The sequence below is a fragment of the Belonocnema kinseyi genome, chromosome 5 (assembly GCF_010883055.1).
Source record: "Belonocnema kinseyi isolate 2016_QV_RU_SX_M_011 chromosome 5, B_treatae_v1, whole genome shotgun sequence".
Taxonomy (NCBI): Eukaryota; Metazoa; Arthropoda; class Insecta; order Hymenoptera; family Cynipidae; genus Belonocnema; species Belonocnema kinseyi.
In genome coordinates this window covers 75566049-75579389 of record NC_046661.1, presented here as the reverse complement: position 1 = coordinate 75579389, position 13341 = coordinate 75566049, and the positions used below count along the sequence as shown (strand labels likewise).

General features: G+C 27.0%; 1 protein-coding gene across 1 annotated transcript in view; it reads left to right on the top strand.

Moving 5' to 3' along the window:
- The window catches only part of LOC117172305 (transcriptional-regulating factor 1), a 640201-nt gene that overhangs the window by 270827 nt on the left and 356033 nt on the right, over positions 1–13341 (top strand). Inside the window, exon 3 of the mRNA XM_033360077.1 lies at positions 507–765. Coding sequence (XP_033215968.1) covers positions 507–765 — 259 coding nt within the window. The remainder of the gene's footprint in view (positions 1–506; positions 766–13341) is intronic.

The following is a 13341-nucleotide window of genomic DNA, read 5'->3' as shown; positions in this document are numbered from 1 at the left end:
AAGGAATTCAAGAAATTTCGATGGAATTCATAGGAAATCAATATGAATAAAAAATAATTCAAGTTCACTAAACAATATGGTTAAACCCCAATTCCATCTAAATCAGATAAGTTGACGTGAATTAAATTAGTGATTGTGAATCTGATAAAAACCATAAGTATGCAAATGAATTGAAAGCAATTAAAGGGATTTAATTTTTTTTTAATAATCAAATAAGTTACTTAAAACATTTTTTTATTTTTAAAGCCAAACTTTCTTTTAAAAAAGTGATTTAATCAAAAAATGATTTTAGAAAGAATAGAGATATAAATAAGTGCTTTAAAAAGTGACCATAAAAAAGTTACACTTTCAATCGATAACGATAGCGATAACCAGTAGTCGGATAATCAATGTTTTCCACACTAAAATATATGCAAATTTGAAAAAAATGTCGCAACAGAAATGCAAATTTTTCTAAATAAATGTTGAGTTTTGTGATTTTAATTGGGTTTTTTTTCTGATTTTAGGGTCCGGTCGGGGAAGTAGGTGGCGTGAGGCTGCCTTTGCAGTCACTGCATGGATACGGATCAGTTTTCATGTATTCAGCCTCGACCAGTCCCGGGGGTGGAAATGGTCAAGGGGGCGGAGGCGGAGGTGAAGTTACCCTCCGCCTCCGCGAACCTGAGGATATTCCAGAAGAGGTCCTCGCTCGTCTCGAGGATACGGCCACTTTATCCATCTCCTTACAAGGCGATGCTGTCCTTAGGCTAGGTGCGGCTAGTGCAGGTATGTGATGTTTATTTTTTTTATTCTTATTTTTAAGAATTATTTGTTATTTTTCGAAGATTTCAATTTTTTGCAAGTTATATATTTAACAACAAAAAAACCAGAAATCGTAAAGAGAATTGTAAAAATTTGTATTTCAATCAAGAAAGATTCTAATTTTCAATCAGAAACGGTTGAATTTTTGCGCAAAGATGTGAATTATAAAACTAAAAAGACCAGTTTTGAAAAAAATAGTTTAATTTTAAATCAAAAATGATTTTTCCGTACAAAAAGTTCAGCCAAAAAAAATTTTGATTTCTAACAGGTTGTATTTTTAACTAAGAAAAGATTAATTTGTAAAGAATAATCAAATAATTGATATTTCAATTTAAAAAAAAAGATTAATTAACAGCCAAAGACATACATTTTAACTTAAAACAATAAATCTCTACCGAAAAAAGATAAATTTTTAATGAAAATATTAATTCATCCAAAAACAACGATTTTTTTTGTAAAAAGTTGGATTTTCGAATAAAAAAAGACAATTTTCACGAAAATAGCTGAACTTTTAACGAAAAAAAATTTGCATTCAAGAAAGAAAAATAATTAATCAAATTGTAATTTTACAGGGAAAAAGTGCCTTTGCTATTTATTTTAAGGTTATATGCAAAAAAAATTCTGAGACTGTTGAAAAAATTTTAAAAGAATTTGAAGATTTCAAATAAGTAAAATTAAAATGTACATAAAAAAGGTTCATTTTCCACCAAATAATTTAACTTTCAACCAAAAAATATGTTTTTCTATGAAAAATGTAATACGTAATTGATATTTCAACCGAAAGAATTTAAATCAAAAGCAACTAAATTGATCTAAATATAATTATTCTTAACCGAAATAATTGATTTTTGAACAAGAAGATTAATTTTCAACTAGAAAGTTCAATTTAAGAAAAAATGTACAAATTCTGATACAAGATGTGAATTATCAAATCAAAAAGACGAATTTTTAGCAAGAGATTTGAATTTTCAACCAAAAATGATTTTCTATTCAAGCAAGAAAGAAAAAAACTCGAGTCGGTCCTTCTAAAAAGTTAAAAAATATTTATAAATATCCTCTTGATATTAATTTTTCGAAATAAAAAAACATTAAAATTTTTTATAATAAGCTTGAAAAAAAGTTTTCATCATCGTAAAACTTTGTGTTAAATAAGACTAGATTTTTAAATGAAAAAATAGCTTAAAAATCTTTCGGGTTCTATAGGAATTTTTAGAAATATTAAAAAAAAATTTAATTTTTAAAAGCTAATTTTTCGAAATATAAAATGTTTGTAATTTTCTCATGAATCTTAGGAATTTTTTTATTGTTTTGTAACCTTTCAAAAATCTTAAAAAGCTTTTAAATTTTTTGTTAAAATGTCTTCGAAATGCTTAAACATGTTTTTTAAACCTTCTCAAGGCTTAAATCATTTTCGAATTTCTTCAAAAGTTTTAAAACTTCAAATTATCTTTGAAAATAATGCAAAATTTGTTTAGCCTGTTTTTAAAACCATCAAACTGAAAAAAATGTTCTAAAAATCTTTCTAATTCTTTTTTGATATATCTTGAAACCAACAAAACTTAAATTTTATTTAAAATGTAAGAAGTTTTTTCTAAATATCGTCTAAACTGATTTGCATTTTTCCTAACATGTCTCTTAAGATATAAATACATATACACAGGCATTTATTATTAATGAATAATGCACAATGAAAACTTTTTTTTAAGTATAAGGTTTAAAAATTAAATTCTTTATCTTGAAATTCTCTTTAAAAAAATTACGGGAAATTCCAAAGAAAAAATTAAGAATAAGTATTCAAAGTTATATTTACGCAGTGTACAAGTTATCAGGTTTTCAACAAAAATTTATTCGAGACATTGTGAATACGATGTTTTAAGAAAGGAAAAAAAGAAAAAACATAAGAAGAAGAAAAGAAGCAACGCTATCTCCGTAAAGTCACATACGAACCTGTCAGACCCGATAAAAGCTTTTAAATTCGGGTTCTTTGTAAGTAGTTGAGAACTACTGCTCGCATTTCAATTCAGACTTTTCGAATCAGCCTTATATTTTCTCCGTCCTTTCTTATTGACTTGTACCTCTATAAAAAAGCTTAAAAACAGTAACATGAACCGTAAGTGCCAAACAGTGATTCTCAAGTTTTGAAATTTCCAATAAATAATTCTATTTAACTCTTTAATTAATACAAACTTTGATGCTAAGATGATTACTTCCAAAAGATAATTTTGAAAAACGAGAAAAAATCCTTCAGCGTCAGAATGAGGTAGCTTAAAAAAAAGAATTTAAAAATAATAGGAAAGGATCTGCTTCGGCCTCAGTGGCGTAATTGGTTAACGTTCTACTCATTGATTGTGGCGTTCCTGGTACAAATCCGGGATGAGACAGAAGTTAGAAAAATTAGAAAAATTAATTACATCTTTAACTTGTATGTGTTCTACTCAAATGATTTAATATGTAAATTGTGAGCAGTGGGGCATTTACGGATCGAAAATTTTGATCGTCTGGATAGTGACTAAAATTACCGAAACTTTGAAACTTCACTCGGGAAATTCACTCTTGCAAAGTGTTCAAGAGGCTTCCTGTAGAGAATAACTGACTTTGCCAACTACCTAAGTCAAAATTTCACAGACTTTGTGCTTCAGTAACCCTATAGTCATTAAAACAGTTTAAGTGCAAAATTGGCTTAAACTAATTCAATAATTTTGAAGGTGGCAATATTATTTAGCTACGAACGTTAATCTTCATAAATTTTTAACTGAACTTTTGAAATTGAATAAAATTCTATCAAATGCATTCTTAACGAGGGCCGCATATTAAGGAAAACCCGGTAGTTAGGAAAACGTCAGGAAACTTGGTTGATAATGAAAAGTTTAGGAGAAGTAAGCGAAACTTTCTGGATGAAATTTCGACGGTTTTGTTGAAAATTAGTCTTTTTGGTTCAATTCAACTGTTTTTTTATTAAAAATTAAAATTATTTTTGGTTGAAATATCTACTATAACATAATTTTCTGAAAATGCATTTTTTTCTTAAAAATTGAACTCCTTGCTTAAAAGTTGACCTTTTTTTATAAATTATTGTTGTTAGATCATTTTAGTTCGAAATGTATCTCTTTGGTAGAAGGTTTAACTATTTCGTTCAAAAGTTATCTATTTAATTATAAATTCTTATTTTTGGTAGAAAATTAATATTGTTGGCTTAAATTTTTTCCTTCTTTTGTTAAAAATTCATCTGTTTGGTTGAAAATGACGTTTTTGGAATAAAAATTCAACTATTTTTGTAAAGAATTTTTTATTTAGAAAAACTCATATTTATTGATTAAAGCTTGATTACTTGGTTGAAGGTTAAACCGCGTTGTTAAAAAATCTTTTGGTTCGAAGAATCATAATTTTAGTTACAACTTCATCCCTTTTGTAAAAAATTCCGTTTTTCCTTGGTTGAAAATTAATTTTTGTAACTGAAAATTAAACTATTGCAGTTAAAGAATCATAGTTTTAGTTAAAAATTCATATTTTTGTTTCACAGTTAAATTGTTTTATTAAAAATTCATCCTTTTGATAAAAAATTCTTTTTTTTATTACATTTCTTTTTCTAAATTAAAATTATAGCTATTTGGTTCAAAAGTAATTTTTTAAATGGAAATTATTCTCTTCGGAAAAAATTGGACTATCTTATTAAAAATATGCTTTCTGCTATTCAAAAATTATTCTTTTTAGTTGAAATTGCAACTTTTTGTTTAATAAATCGACTATTAGTTTTAAAATTCAACTATTTAAAGAATTTCTTTTAAATTAAAAATTCGTCTTTTTTTAGAAACTTAATATTTTTCCTTGAAATTTTTTTTTTTTTTTAGGTTTAGAATTAATTTTTTTTTTACTAAAAATGTTAAAAATGTTCTTCTTTTTTACTTGAAAAATCCATCATTCAGTTCCAAATACATCTCTCTGATTTAAAATTGGACTATTTTGTTGGAAATTCAATTATTGTTACTAAGAGTTATATTAATTAAATTTGAATATTAAGGTATATTGTTGTTCACATTTAAGCTTTTTTGACCGAAATATTGTTGGCGTATTTTTGGTTGACAATTAAAAATTATAGGTGAAAAAATTAAACTATTTGGTTAAAAATTTAACTTTTTTTGTTAAAAATTTAATTATTTTATGAAAATTTAGCTCTTTGCTTAAAAATTAATACGTTTAATTGAAAATGTAACTGTTCTGAGTTCAAGTGTAAACTGCTTTTATTAAAAAATGTATAATTTGATTTAAAATTAATCTTTGTAAGTTCAATATTAAGCAGTTTCGTTGAAGGTTCAATTGCTTTGTCGAAAATTTTCCTCTTTTGCTCGGAAGTTCAAATGCATGGCTGTAAATGTAAATATGTATTTAACTTAAAAATTGTTTGACAAGAAAATTGAACTATTTTGTTGAAAATTTGTCTTTTTTTATTAAAAATGAACTTTCTCTTATGAACTATTACATTTTTCGCTCAGAATTCATCCTTTTGTTGAAAATTAATCTTTCTATGCTGAAAATTAAACTCTTTTTAAAAGTTTGATTGAGTTTGAATTTTGTTTTTTTTTTTTTTAATTTGACTGTTTGGTTGAAACTCCATCTTTGTAGGTCTAAAATCAAGTAATTAGTGTAAAATTCAATTATTCTGTTGAAAATTCTTCTATCTGGACAGAAAACTATTCCTTTTCGATTGAAGATTTATCCTTTTTTTTTGGTTAAAATCTAACTGTTTTTAAATAGATTTAATTGTTTGATTGAAAATGAAATTGTTTTGTTTAAAATGTCAAAAAATTGGTTAAAAATCACTCTTCTCATGCTGAAAATCCATTTATTAAAATTCAAAAAGTCGAGCTCCTGTGTTGAAATAAATAAATTTGAGAAATTGAAAGCTTAATATGAAATATTGTTTTTAATTACGTTAATAAAAGATGCTGGGTTAAAAATGTTACAAGATTAAAATGCTGGTCAGTGAATAATAATTGTTAGGCAAAATGAAAAATTATTAGGGAGAATATCAGGGAAAAATCATGAAATTTTGAAAATAATGTTTTACGGCCACCCTGGATGAGAGAATAGGATACTTAATTCAAGGTTATAGGATGTGAAAATTGAATTTCCTGATCCATAAGTAATATTCCCACATATAATTATAATCAGTCATCCAGATTATCTGAATATCGATATTTACTTTTCATTTTTCTTCTAGAAGTTGACCTAGTTTCTGACTCTGATTCCTCTTCAAACTCATCGTGATGGTTGATTTCTAATCTTGGATTTCAATCAACTCCCTAGTGGAGTCAGCTGCAGGTAGAACTTTTATAAGAGATCGAGGCTCTAGTGCTGATTGCACTATTTTCAGGAATATTAGAAATTTTATTAACTTGAGAAGGACTGCATTAAAAAAAATAGCTTGTTAATAACTCTATGTAATAATTATTTAACAGATTCATTTTAAATACTTACTTGTATCATTACCATCTTGCTAACAATTAGCGTTATTATCTTGAATACAAGTTCTTATTCTGATCTCTCTAATAGCTTAATGGAAAAGCTCTTAGTTGGATATCAGAAGTTCTGTGGTTCAATTCCTAGTGGAGTGAAAGACCTTTTTTTTTCAAGAAAAATTTTATTTGAAATTTGGAAAAATTATTTTCCCTCTAGTCTGATAGATTTCCTTAAAACAATTATTTGCACCATTACCATCTTGCTAAAAATTAACGTTATTTTCTTGAATAAAAAGTTCTTATTCCGATCTCTCAAATAGCTTAATGGAAAAGCACCTGGCCGGATATATGAAGTTCTGTGGTTCGATTCCCAGAGGAGCGAAAGCAGATCTTTTTTTCAGGAATAAAACTAATTCTATATAATAAACTAATATTATCATAGTTGAAACTAAAGTGGTGGTTAGTTAGTATTACGTTCGATTTTAATAACAAGGTGTCAAAAATAATCAAGACGACCGCAGTCACTTTTAGTTACTTTTTTCTCAAATCGCTTTTTAGTCACTTTTTAAAAATGAACTATCTATAGTCACTTTATTCAATGAGATAATTACTTTTCTTTCAATAAATTGTCCACGGGTCGAAAATAATTGAATTCAGATTTACACCTATTTCTGAATTTTACAGAAGTCTCTGAAAATATTTTCGAGTAGTATAAAAGATTCTAAGAAGTTTTCAATAGATTTAAATAATTTAAAGAGATTTAATAATAAATTGAAATAGTTTGGAGTGTTAAAAGAATTTTCATAACACTTTTTAGAGCGTTGCAAATTAAAAATATTTTTCAAATATTTTAAACGATTTTATTAAATATTTTTGTATGTTTTCTTCAAAATTCCAAGGGATCTCAAAAGACTTTTAAAAAATTGAAATATTTTGATGTATACCTAATATATTTCAATAAATTGAAGTGATTTCGAAAGATTTCAAAGATCTCAGCGTGTTCCTTAAAATTCCAAGGAACTTTTAAGAGCTTTAAAAAGTTGTAAGGGATTTTAATATATTTTAAAGGATTTTAATTATCTTAGGATGTGTTAAATATATTTCAATAATTTAAATGTAATTTAAAGAATTTTCAAGATTCCAGAGTATTTTCACAAATTTTAAAGAATTTTTAAGAGCTTTCAACAATTACAAGGGATTTCGGAAAGTTTAAAAGGATTTTAAACATCTTAATTAAAAAAATTTGAAATTATTTTTAAAATTCCAAAGAATTTCTTTATAGCATCACAACATTTTAAACAATTTCAAAAGATTTTAAGAAGTGTAAACTATCCTAGGATACTTTTAATGAATTTCAATAATTTGATAGGAATTAGATTATTTTAGAGATTTTGCTATAATAAAAAATTTCAAGAAAGTTTCAAGACTTAAAAAAATGTAAGGAATTTAAAAAGATGTTAAAGGATTTAAAATAGCTTAGCGTATTTTTAATAGATTTCAATAATCTGAAGGAAATTTAAGGATTTTAGAGTATTTGTAAAACTTTCAAGGATTTTTTAAGAGCTTTAAAGAATCTTAATGGATTTCAAAATATTTTAAAGGATTTTAAACATCTTAAGGTATTTTTAATAGATTTAAATAATGTAAAAAGAATTTATAGAATTTTAAAGATTTTAAAACAGTTTTAAAAATCCCAATAAATTCTGAAATCTTTTAAAAATGTCAAGGTATTTCAAAAGATTTTTTACGATTTCAAATATTGTACGGTATTTTTAATGGATTTCAATAATTTGATGCAAATTCCAAGAATTGGTAAGATTTCAATCATTTAAAGGGAATTTAAGAATGTTTAAAGATTTTTAAGTAGTTTTAAAAATTCCAAAGAATCTTAGAAGCTTTAAAAAAATGAAAAGGATTTCAAGTCATTTAAAAGCATTTTAATCATTTTAGTGTACTTTAAATTAACTTTAAGAATAACACATGAATTTTAAATATTTTACTTTATTTCTAGAAATTTCAAGGAATTTTAAAGAAATTGAGAAAAAATAGTCAGCGATTTTAAGAGATTTCAATGGATGTAAAATATCTCAGGTTACTTTTAATAGATTTTAATAATTTGAAGGAAATTTGAAGATTTTTATTTATTTTAAAAAATGTAAAGAATTTTGAAGATTTTAGGGCGTTTCGAAGAAATTTGAAAGGACTTGAGGTCTTTTAGAGTTTTTTAAAAGGTTCCCAGGAAATTTCATTAATTTTTTAGAATTGCACAAAATATCAAATTTCTTCTGATTTCACGGGATTTTATAATATTAAAATGAATTTCAAAGAATTTATTAACCAGAAGTGATGGATTTCATAGGAGTTCCAAAATTGGAAGAGATTTAAAAATATGATATGCAATTTATTTGAACTAAATTGGAGTTTATCCTGAATTCTGATTAATTTTATCTAAATTCTTCGAAATTGAACGAATTTTTTTAATATTTATTTTTTGTTTAATTCATCATAAAGTCTTATAAACTCACTTTGAATTTTAGGGCATTTCATCCAATCTTTTTGAATTCCCTAGAATTTTTCCTAATTTATTTTAAACTTATTGAACTCCATGCTCTAAATCGTAAGTTTATTATTTCATTTATTGTGACCATTTCAAATCTACAAGTCTAGTGTGAAATCAGATGATATTTTAGAGTCAGATATAATTTGGTCTTTGAAGCGCACGGTAGTTCGGTGGTCGTGCGGTTTGCCAATGGTGGTGTAATGTTCGTGCAGTGGATGATGGTTGTGCGATGGTCGCGTGGTGGTCAACGGTATTGGTAGTCTTGTAGTGGCTGATAGCGGTGTGATGGTCATGTGTTGGCCGACAGTATTGGTGGTCGTGCGGTGGTCGGCAGTGGTGTAATGGTTGTGCGGTAATGTTGTTTTCGCTCGCGAAAGAGCCTTTACGACCTCAATGAATAAAAGTCACTGTAATTCACTGTAACTCAGTGAATAAGGAAAGTTTAATATTTTCGTCAATGAAAATTGGTCATTTCTCAACCCGCCAACAATGGAACCCTCCTGGTTGGTAACAAGTAGGCCTAAAGAAAGTTTATCGAGTAAAAGAGCCGGTTAGAGTATAAAAGAAATGAAATTGTCGAACCCTCGGATTCCAACTCTGATCCACGATTCGAAAGAGGCAGGATTTTCCAGGGTTGGTTGCGATCTCGCGTTTCTCATTCCAGCGAAACATGGACCGTGGAACGCCCTTCGGAAAGATTTATCGAAGTTGCGGCTTGTTACGACGGCTTTAGGCTTTGGTTCCGAGGTGAAGTTGGTTCCACATAGCTGTCGAGAATCGGGGATGTTTGAGGGTGGGTGGGGGTGGTTGGGCTTGATAAAGGTGCCGGCGATTGATTAAGAGGGTCGTTTGTGCCGGGGAAACGCTACTTCAAACGCCACCACGTTCGACCCCTTTTCTCTTTACTCAAGTCTACTTCACCCCTCGAAAAGTCTCCACCAGACGTTAAAGTTAGCGTTGACGCTAATGTCCCTCACGACGAAATGAATAACCTGTAGACGAGGACGCAGGGTTACGTAAACCAGCGGAGAACTGCAAATATTCTAATACAAGGTCTCTGGTTGAAGGAGACTTTCCAAGGGTGCGTAATGAGTAATGCTTTACGCTTACCATATTTTTGAGATTGATTGCTGGTGGGAATTCTGAGAAAGCTCCCTCCATGAAGATTTAAATGAATGTTTTGATTTTCTTTTGAATGGTTGGGATTCAAGAAGAACGACAGATCAGCAAAAATACAACAATTGTAGGTTCTATGAAGAGTTGAGAACCACTGCTTAAGAAAATTTGATCTTAATATTATGAAAGTTGAAATGTTATTTGAAAAATTAATTTTCTTGTTGAAGATTGTTAGGGCTTATGAAGAGATGAGAACCACTGTTTGAGAAATTTTTATCAGAATGTTATGAAAGTTACTTTTTTTAAAGTACTTTGTTAACAGTTCGTTTTTTTGTGGAATGTTCCTCTTATTTGTTGAAAATTTATCTATTTTGTTAAAAATTTCTTATAATTTTGGTTGAAAATCAATTTTTTTAACTGAGAATTTCACTATTCTATTTGTGGTTAAAAACTAACTTTTCTAGTTGAAAATTCATCTATTTGTTTTTAAAAATTGATCTTCTTTAGTTGAAAATTCAATTACATATTTCGAAAAAAGTCATATAATTAGTTAAAAAGCCGTTTTTTTCGAGAAAATTAAACTTTTTAGTAAAAAATTTAATTATTTCGTTAAACACTCATTTTTTTTAAATAATTCTTTTGACTGAAAATTTTAATTTTTCGATTGAAAATATATCTTTTCTAATGGAGAATTCAAATATTTAGTGAAACTATCATTTATTTTGGTAAACTTTTCTTGTAGAAAAATAACATATTTAATGAAAAATTAACTTTCACATTGACAATTCATATTTTGGGTTGAAAATTGAAAAATATGGGCAGAAAAATCAAATAGTCCATTAAAAACTGTTTTATTTTCAAAATTTAAGAACTATTCGGTGAAAAATCAACTTTTCTGTTAAAAAGTTATATTATTAGGTTGAAATTGCAACTGTTTTGTAGGTAATTTATTTTGTTGGCTTGAAAATTCGACAATTCTGTTAGAAACTTATGTTTCTTGATAGAGCGTTAATCTTCATGGTGGAAAATTTTCTTTCGTTAAAAATTTAAATATTAAGTTAAAAATGTTAGGTTGCTCTTAACTGGTTAGAAATATTAACTTTTTTTATTTTGTCGGAAAATAATTTTGTAACTAAAAATTTAACGATCCCATTTTTGGTTGGAAATTTATCTTCTTTAGTCGAAAATTAAAAAATTTTGGTTGAAAATTCATTTTTCTTTATTAAAAAGTATCCTTCGTTAGTTCGTGTAAAATATTCAACGTTTGTGCTCTAAAATTCAGCTGTTTTCTAAATTTTTAATTTTTAGATTGAAGTCACGTCTTTTGTTAAAAATTTTTTTTTTAAGTAAAAAATTAATCTTGTTTCTTGAAATTTTTTTCTGGTTGTTGTTGAAAATTCATTTCAGTTTTAGTGGGAAATGATTCTTTCACTGAAAATTTAACTATTCTGTTTTTAGTCGAAAAATTAACTTTTTTAAGTTAAAAATTCAAATATTTGTTTGACAATCGACATTTTTTAGATGGAACTTCAACTATTTGGATAAAAATTCGTGTATTTAGTTTAATTTTCTTGTATTAAACTAATCTTCTTGATTTTTCAAGAATATTTTTGGTTGAAAATGCAACTATTTTGTAGAATGTTGTACCCTGTCGTTGAAAATTAATTTTTTTTCAAAAATTCATCATTTTAGTTGAAAATTCATGCCTTTGGTTTGAAAATTTAATTATTTTGTTGAAAATTATTCTTTTTATAGACATTTAATATTATTAGTTGAAAATTCATCTTTTTTGGTTTAAAGTACAATTATTTGTTTGTAAATTAACTATTTAATTGAAACTTCATGTTTTCGATAGTAAATTCAACGGTTTTAAGAAAATTTTGTATTCTTGGTAGAAAATTAATCTCCTTGGTTGAAAATTATTGTCTTCGCTTGACAATTTAACTATATATTTAAAAATTTATTTTTTTGTCTAGAAATTCAACTACTTGGTTAAAAATTAAACTACTTCATTTGACATTCATTTTTTTTTAGTGTACACCTCTTTGGTTCAAAATTCAACTATTTGTCGAAAATTTCGCCTTTTTTGGTAAAAAATTAATTTTGTATGCTGAAAATGTTTTTTTTTTATTAAGAATACGGATAAAATTTAGTCTTTTTTGGTTGTATTCAACTGGTTCAAAACTAGTCTTTCTTTGTATTAAAAATTATTATTTTTCAAATTGTAAATTTAGTGATCCCATTTTTTGTTGAAAATGTAACTGTTTTATAAGTGATAACAAAATATACCTTTTTGTTGAAAATTCATATTTTTTGTAAAAAAAATCTAAAATATGGTTGGAAAATTTAACTATTTGTTCAAAAACGGTTTATTTCAAAATTTAACTTTTTGCTAGAGAATTAATTTTGTTGGTGAAAAATCAAATTTTTCGCTTGAACTTGCAACTATCTTGTAGGCAATTTGTCTTTTTGGCTTAAAAATTGAACTATTTCATTAAAAACTACTACTACTTCGTAAACAATTATTGTTTTTTATGAATAAACCTCTTTGGTTATAAATATTTTTTTGAAAATTCGTCTTTTTGAAGGATACATTAATATTATTGGCATAAATTGTTTAAAATTTTTATAATAATATCTTTACTTGATAAATGCACGTAAAAATCCTATAATGAAAAAAGAAGATAACTACTTTTTATCCTAGCAGCGGTTCTCAGCCACTAAAAATGCTTTAATGTCGTTAAACCTCGAATATTGTAATAACTTTCAACTAATGCGGTATGCAGAGCCTACCCTCATATCTGGATAATACTGATATCGAAAATGTCATTCACTGTCAGTAAAATTGGACAGAATGTATGAGTGCTTTGATCCATTATTTTAAATACATTATCGCGACCCACATAGTCTCGCTTCATTTGAGTGATGTTTGATTCAGTGTCAACTAGGCCAGAAATACAATTATATCAAGGATTATATTTCGGTTTTTTATGTAAAAATAATATGCAATCGTAATTAGCGCTATGTATCAAACTAAATAAAAAATAACTAATTAAATTTAACCCTGCGTATCTGTACTATATTTTTCGAGTCGCGGTGTGTACACTGGGTCTTTTAGGGAACAGGCGATTTTCGAGATTTTTAAGACCTGAAAAAAATCTGAAAAAATTCAGGAATACTTCTCGAAGTGTGTACTTGATGCCTCAGTAGTTGCGAAATTCAAAAGTTTCAAACCGATGCTAACAAAAATTGAAATACACCAAACTCTCGCTTTCAATTACGTTCTCGGCCTTCCTAGAACTTCATATTCAAATTTTCCTCGAATATTTTTACGATACACCAAACACTCGCTTTCAGTCAAATGTCGGGGGTTGCCTTCAAATGGCCTTGGACTGATTTCGGGGGGAC